Genomic DNA, 7,821 nt, shown 5'->3' with positions numbered 1-7,821 from the left:
ATTGAGTCAATATGAATGACAATACATAGTTTGGAGAGTTTAAATCAAGTAAAATGACACAAGAATTTTATAGTGGTTCGACCCCAAAAGTTGGTAATGACCTACATACACTTGCACTTTTATTAATGAAGAAAGTCTCAAACTCAAGATCAAGAAGAATAAGGTTCAACTGAGTTTCCTAAGCCTGAGAGAAAATACAATCGATAGGGATCTGGTAGTGCGCATCATAAAATAATGACTGTGAGATATCTCTATTTATATAACCTCTTAATGGGCTATGTGCCCTACAAAATGATCTAGGCTTTACATGTGTAGTGTGGGATTGTTACAACTGATTACACATCCAAGATATTACAAAAGATACATTCAAATATCAGTTACATAAATATCTCATAAAATCCAGGTCATTCTGGTTGAATGAATTGTCCATCGAGCAGGTAAAATATCATCTTATCATATACAAATTGGTCATTCTAGTTAAGATTAATTTGTATATGATCATCTTATCGATATGTTCAATTAATACTTATAAAATAAAAATGTATTCAGTTAAGTATTAATAACATAAGTTCTTGTATAACCATATTATACGAAGTACCTCCACTAAGATGTCCTACTACATCAATAATCTAGATCTAGATTACAAGTATTCATAATACTAGTGAACCGTACTTATAGTACTATTTAATCCAAAGATTCCATGTAACTTTGTTTATTATGAATTATTTGAATTCGTTCCCTTCAATCTTAATCATCTCGTACCAATACAAGATTGTAGTCACAATAATGAATTTATGAATTTTTTGATATTCATATAAGATTATTCTAATAATAATAATAATAATAATAAACAATCAATATATGCCAAAAATCATCTTGATTATTTATTTCATAAATCATTGACTAACACATATTCTTTCAATGACATTGTTCCCCACATCTTTATTATGATAACACGAGAATAAATTAGCTCTGTAACATCTTCCTCTATTGTAGATGCTTGTTCATTATTATTGGTTGCTCTATAAACAATTTGAGGATCTCTCCTTCCTACGAGCGACTTGTTTTACTCGAGCCATTGGAGGAAAAGGTCTAGCGACAGAAGGAGTATTGGAGAAATTTGACACAAGATTTTGAGAAAGGGGTCGAGGGTTGTTCTGCTCGGTATCCTCGAACAACAAAGCAAGGAGGTCGTCATCTGTTTGTCTTTCACCTCTCCAGTAGTCTTGCATAAATATCTGAGAAGAAGAAGGGGGTGAGAATCTATTGACCAATAAAGTATATAACTAAGAATAAATGTATGCTGCTTGAGGATAAACTCTATAGTTTATCTTACCAGCTATAGTAAAAGACAAACAAAACAAATCATGCGACCAACATAAATTTTAGATGAGAAAGTGAAAATGTAAAGTTTTTTCTTCTAGGTATTTACCTAAGAAGCAGGAAAATCTGGGTATTTCCCAAAAGATAAAAAAATTGAATTTTTACTTTGATTTCAAGCCAAAATTCTATGATTCTACATTAACAAAGCCTCTAAGCACTCTACAACCTATTTTTCTAGTCTCTAAGCCTCTGATTTCACAAGAAAATCAACAAAAGATCAAAGAAAAACTCAAGAATATTATATGATTTTGAAAATTTTTGCATGTTCAAAAAATGGCAAAATATACTCGATTTGTTGAAGAAAATTACAAGAAAATGAGAGAGTATAGTAAGAAAGCTTACTCGGGTCGAAGAATTGCAGATATCTAGCTTGAAAATCGCTTCAGAATGGCCCAGATTGATCGATGTTGTGAGAGTTTTTTTAGGGTTCTTGAGGAAAGAAAAATTACATGTAAAAATGACATAATGAGGGAAGAGGGGTTTATAAACTCGAGGAGGTAGGTGAAAAGGTGATGTTGAAGGGTACCTTTTGTGCGTATGGGGATTCATGTAGCCATCATTTTTTTTTTTTTTAAAAATTCATTATGGTGTTTATCTTTCCAAGGTAATGAAAAGTACAACTGAAAGGATAGGTCATGTATGTTGATTGCGTAAAATTGTTGTTCGAATAAGTTTATCTGATTTTGGTAACATCGTGATAAACTTGGGGAGATGTTTTACTCTAAAAACTAGCATGGTGATATGGGACAGATTCTTGACATGTGGCAACCAAACAATGACATAATCTTTGAAGAGGCTAGTCAACCCTCGACCAGAAGATAGAGGTTCACAGAAAGCTTCATCACACAATTGGTTAGGACTTAGTCAAAGTTTCGAGACTAATAAGCATTGCATGTCTGGTCGATGGAATCCTTGACCAGCACGGGTCGTATGCTATGAAGAAAACACATAAGATTACTTAGTTCAAATAGAGATTCACTAGATATTTATCATTTGAAATGTATTACCCATTGATTATTTCAATTATTTTATTATTACTTGCTATGCAAGCCATGTAAGGCCCATAACCCATCTATGTAAATTCCCGAGCCTATAAATAGAGGTCTTGGTGAATCATTATTTTTCAAGCTATCATTTGCATACTTTTATACACGGAAACTTGTACTCTCTCATGTAGGAATGCTTTAATATGAATTTATCCCCAATTAATTCATGAGAAATCAAACAATGAATAACCAAAGATTAACAGAAGCGTACCGAAGTCCATCAAATCGATTGTACAAAGGTTATGATCTTCCGAATTTGTGATCAAATCTTTTGGGAACCTTAGTCTCTTGAAGATGGGGATTCAAGAGTGAAATGGCACGTACTGTAAATTGGGGACCATTACCTGTTTATTAATAACTGCCAAAACAGTAACTAATATTTATTGACTATTTCTAATTCGACCCTTCATCAAATTAGAAATTGTCCTTATGGTATCCACATATTAAAATCATGACAATCACGCCCTTAAGTCATAAACTTTATTCTAAAACAGATCACATAAATTTGACTCATTTATATAATGACCCAACACACAATTAATATATACAATTATGGCCCCAAATAAATGAATTCCTAACAATCTCCCATTGGGCCACATATGTATCCATATAAATGTATTAACCTTATTGAGCTCATAACTTTGTCATCACAACCATAGGCATGTGCAATCTCGTCCATTAACTATATCAACATAGGAACAAGGTGGTTTTCGATGTATCAATCACAACTAATCCCATCTATTGTAACATATGTCGACATAGTCAAATGACATAGATCAATCATGATAATGTGGTATGAAAATTACATGCATGGTGATCTATCCATGTCAATTTTCATTTGGTCCTACTTTACTTTATGGAGATCAAAACTTTAGCTTAAGTGTGCAAAGTAAAATAAACTGAATAACATAGTTTCTGATCAGAAAAAATAACCAAATACACAAGTTTCATGAAACAAATATAAAACACAAAGGATAATAAAGACAAACTCCCACTGAATCTAGATATCATCATACTCTAAAACACGCATAAGAGCAATGTGCTCATGAAATACCTTGGGTGGCAAACCCTTTGTAAGGGGGTCTGCGATCATGGAGTTTGTACCTAAGTTTTCTATACAAATATGTCCATTCTGCACCCTTTCTTTCACAACAAGGAACTTGATGTCAATGTGTTTTGACTTTGTCGATCTTCTATTGTTGTTGGAATACAATATGGCTGATTTATTGTCACAATATAACTTAAGTGGTCTTTCTATTCCATCTAGAATGTGCAGCCCAATGACAAAGTTCCTCAGCCATATACCATGGTTTGATGCCTCATAACATGCAACAAATTCTGCTGCCATAGTGGATGAAGCTATGAGTGTTTGTTTCGCACTTCTCCATGATATAGCTCCACCACCTAACATATATATGTATCCTAAAGTGGATCTCCTACTATCTTGGCATCCCGCAAAGTCGGAGTTAGAATACCCAATGATCTCAAAGTGATCTGACCTCCTATATGTGAGCATATAATCTTTTATTCTCTTCAAATATCTCATAACCTTTTTGGGTGCTTTCCAATGATCAATTCCTGGATTGCTTAAGTATCTTCCTAACACTCCAACAATGCACGCAATATCTAGATGCGTACAAACTTGAGCATACATTAGACTCCCAACAGCTAAAGCGTAAGGAATCTTTTGCATTTCTTGAACTTCAAGGCTTCCTTTAGGGCGTTGCTTAAGACTAAATTTGTCTCCTTTAATGACAGGGGTATCACGTAGTTTGCAGTTTTGCATGCCAAATCTTTTAAGCACTTTATTAATATATCTCTTTTGTGATAACCCAAGAATACCCCGAGAACGATCTCGATGTATTTGAATTCCTAAAACAAAAGAGGCGTCACCAAGATCTTTCATCTCAAAATTTCTTGACAGAAATCTTTTGGTTTCATGCAACATGCCTATATCATTTGTGGCAAGCAGTATGTCATCAACATACAAAACTAGGAAAACATGTTTACTCCCACTGAACTTGTGATAAACATAATCATCAACAACATTCATCTCAAAAACAAACGAGAGAATCACTTGATGAAATTTGTGGTACCATTGATGGGAAGCTTGTTTGAGCCCATAAATGGATTTGGTCAATTTGCAAACCATCTTCTTTGGGTCTCCTGACACAAAGTTTTCAGGCTGCATCATATATATTGTTTCATCAATGTTTCCATTGAGAAATGTTGTTTTCACATCCATTTGATGAATCTCTAAATCATAATGTGCAACAATTGCCATGATTTTCCTAAAAGAGTCCTTTAATGAAACTAGAGAAAAGATCTCCTTAAAGCCAATCCCTTCCTTTTGAGTATATCCTTTTGCTACAAGACGAGCTTTATACCTTTCCACATTACCTTTTGAATCCCGTTTGGTCTTAAAATTCCATTTGCAACCAACCGGTTTCTTTCCTTCTAGTAATGGGACAAGTTCCCAAACTTTATTGTCTTGCATAGACTTATACTCTTCATTCATTGCTTCAATCCATTTTTGAGAGTTAGAACTTTTCATGGCCTGATGAAAGTTGATTGGGTCATCTTCCATCATTCCATTGTCATCGTCATGTTCTTGGAGAAATATAATATAATCATCAGAAATAGCACTTCTCCTTTCTCTCGTGGACCTCCTTAATGACACTGGTTCTTGAGGTTGTTGAGTTTGTTCTTCTGGAACAATTTCCTCATTTGGAATAGGGGTTTGTTCAACATTGTCTTGTTGAGGTTCTGGATTCACTTCTTGATGAATGATAGGTGTACGAACCTAAATATTGTCAAAAGTGATAGTAGAAATTGGGTTTGAATTCAATTCCTCCTCAAAAGCAATGTCTCTTACCTTATTTCTCCCCCCAAACTCAACATCCTCAAAAAATGTTGCAGTTCCTGTCTAAAAAATATTTCTAATTGTGGGATCATAAAACTTATAGCCCCTAGATCACTCAGAATAACCAATAAAGTAGATGTTCACAGTTTTGGAGTCCAATTTCTTTCATGTGGCTTATAAGGCCTTGCTTCAGCTGGACATCCCCAAATGTGAAAGTGTTTTAGACTGGGCTTTTGACCTGTCCAAAGCTCATAAGGTGTTTTTGCAACTGCTTTAGTTGGTACTCTATTCAGAATGTAAGCTGTTTTCTTTAAAGCTTCTTCCCAGAGGGACACATGTAAGGTAGAATGAGCAATCATGCTCCTTACAATATCCTTAAGAGTCCTATTGCAACACCATTCATGCTAGGTGAACCTGGCACGGTGTACTGTGGGACAATACCACATTCCTCTAGGAATTTAGCTAACAATCCTAGACGTTGTTCGCCTGAGCCATCATATCTACCGTAGTACTCACCACCACGATCAGATCTGACGTGTTTAATCCTTTTGTTGAGTTGATTCTTAACTTCAGATTTATAAGCTTTGAACACGTCCACAGATTGAGATTTTTCATGAATGAGATATAGATACCCATAACGTGAGTAATCGTCTATGAATGATATAAAATATTGTTGACCATTCCAAGATGCCGTAGGGAATGGCCCACAAATATCTGTATGAATCAATTCTAAGACATCTAAAGCTTTGTTGGCATCTAATCTCTTGGTTTTGGTCTATTTCCCCCTGATGCAGTGTACACAAACATCAAAGTCTATGACGTCAAGATAATCTAAAATGTCATCAGACACAAGACGCTCAAATCTACCTTTTGAGATGTGACCTAAGCATTTATATCATAGTGACGCTGGATTTTATTTATTTAATTTGAGTTTAGTACACGTGATTCCACATGCAAAGTGTCATTATAGGATACAATTTTTTCTAACAAATAAAGGTTGTCATAAGCATTCAAATAACCAGTACCAACAACATTTGAATTTAAAGACAAACTAAACTGATTGTTTCCAAAAGAACAACAATATCCAAATTTGTCCAACAAAGAAACGGAAACTAAATTCCGTCTAAAAGACAGTACAACAAAAGTGTCTTTCAAATCCAAATAAAAACCAGTTCCTACAACAACCTAAAATGCTCAATTGCTTCCACTTACACTGAGTTTCCATCGCCCACGAAGATGTGTCTTTCACCATCACTTGGCTTTCGGTAGCTCAGGCAACCCTGCATAGAAACACTTATGTGAGTAGTAACACCAGAATCTATCCACCAAGTGTTTCTAGGTACAGAAGCTAAACTTAACCTCAGAACAAACCAAAGAAAGAATCATACCGTTCTTTACACGCCATGCATGATACTTGGTACAATTTTCTTCACATGTCCAGGCTTGTTACAAAAGAAACAACCATCTGAATCTTTCTGTTGTTTCTTTTGGGTTGGACCCTTAGCAGCTTCATTCTCATATTTCCTTTTCTTGCCCTTATCTTTAGAGGTATTGGCCAAGTCAGCAGTTTCAGTTTTATCTTGCTTCAACCTTTCTTCCTCTTGCACACAGTGAGAAATGAGATCATTTAGAGTCTGTTTCTCCCTTTGATAGTTATAACTAATTTTGAATTGGTTAAATTGTGCAGGAAGCGATACTAACACCATAAGGACAAGCAAATCCTCATAAAGCTCGATCTTAAGTGCCTTAAGTTTTGAAGCAATTTGGTACATTTCCATAATGTACTCGTAACATTTCCTCGACCCTTATACTTCATGGACATCAAGGAAGCCAGAAGTGAAGTCATTTCAGCCTTATCATTTCTAGCAAAACGTTTCTCAATTGCATCGAGAAAATCCTTGGCCTTAGTATTTTAATAAATGCATGAATTACATCGAGGAAATCCTTGACCCTTATCACCACATTAATAAACACATGAATTACATACATCATCTTGATATTTTAATTAAATCAATCTACACAAAAGTGATCACTTTGGTGATATTTTGTTTCAATTAATCTATTAAAAATATTAGATACCCTTAATAAAATCTGAAACTAAATTTGAATTTTAAATTGTTTTAAAAAATTATCTGAAACAAATGTAGTACATAATTATGTACATATACGAATACATAGTACAAGTAAAATTCCAAACAAATTTGTATGATATCATATTCCCACACATATACGTATATAATATATATTACGGTGATAATGATATAAATACAATTCGTATAATATATGCAAGGAAGAAAGAAATATGGGCTTATATCTTTACTTAAGAATTAAATCAATCAACATTTGTCTCATATGAGACTAATTACAGTTTATGCATGTATCAATCCAAAATTATCAAGAAAGTGACAAAAGTTGAGTTGTGAGTAAAACAAAATCTATATATGTATATATATATATCTACCAAGGACCACGATTCAGTCCCGCTCGGTATGGCAACAGAAGCAATTCCGTTTGAGAATCTCAGCCGTC

At 34.2% G+C, this 7,821-nt stretch overlaps 1 protein-coding gene across 1 annotated transcript; it reads right to left on the bottom strand.

The window, feature by feature from the left end:
* Positions 1 to 3,429: 3,429 nt before the first annotated feature.
* On the bottom strand, positions 3,430 to 4,215 carry LOC133791780 (secreted RxLR effector protein 161-like). Its single transcript, XM_062229695.1, has one exon. It carries the CDS (start codon positions 4,213 to 4,215, stop codon positions 3,430 to 3,432), a length of 786 nt encoding a protein of 261 aa, XP_062085679.1.
* Positions 4,216 to 7,821: the final 3,606 nt, after the last annotated feature.

Source organism: Humulus lupulus, chromosome 7 (assembly GCF_963169125.1).
Source record: "Humulus lupulus chromosome 7, drHumLupu1.1, whole genome shotgun sequence".
Lineage (NCBI taxonomy): Eukaryota > Viridiplantae > Streptophyta > Magnoliopsida > Rosales > Cannabaceae > Humulus > Humulus lupulus.
This window is presented reverse-complemented; position numbering and strand designations above follow the sequence as displayed.

Excerpts from the sequence above, each read along its gene's own strand:
- LOC133791780 (XM_062229695.1), bottom strand. The coding sequence starts at position 4,215 with ATGCAAAACTGCAAACTACGTGATACCCCTGTCATTAAAGGAGACAAA.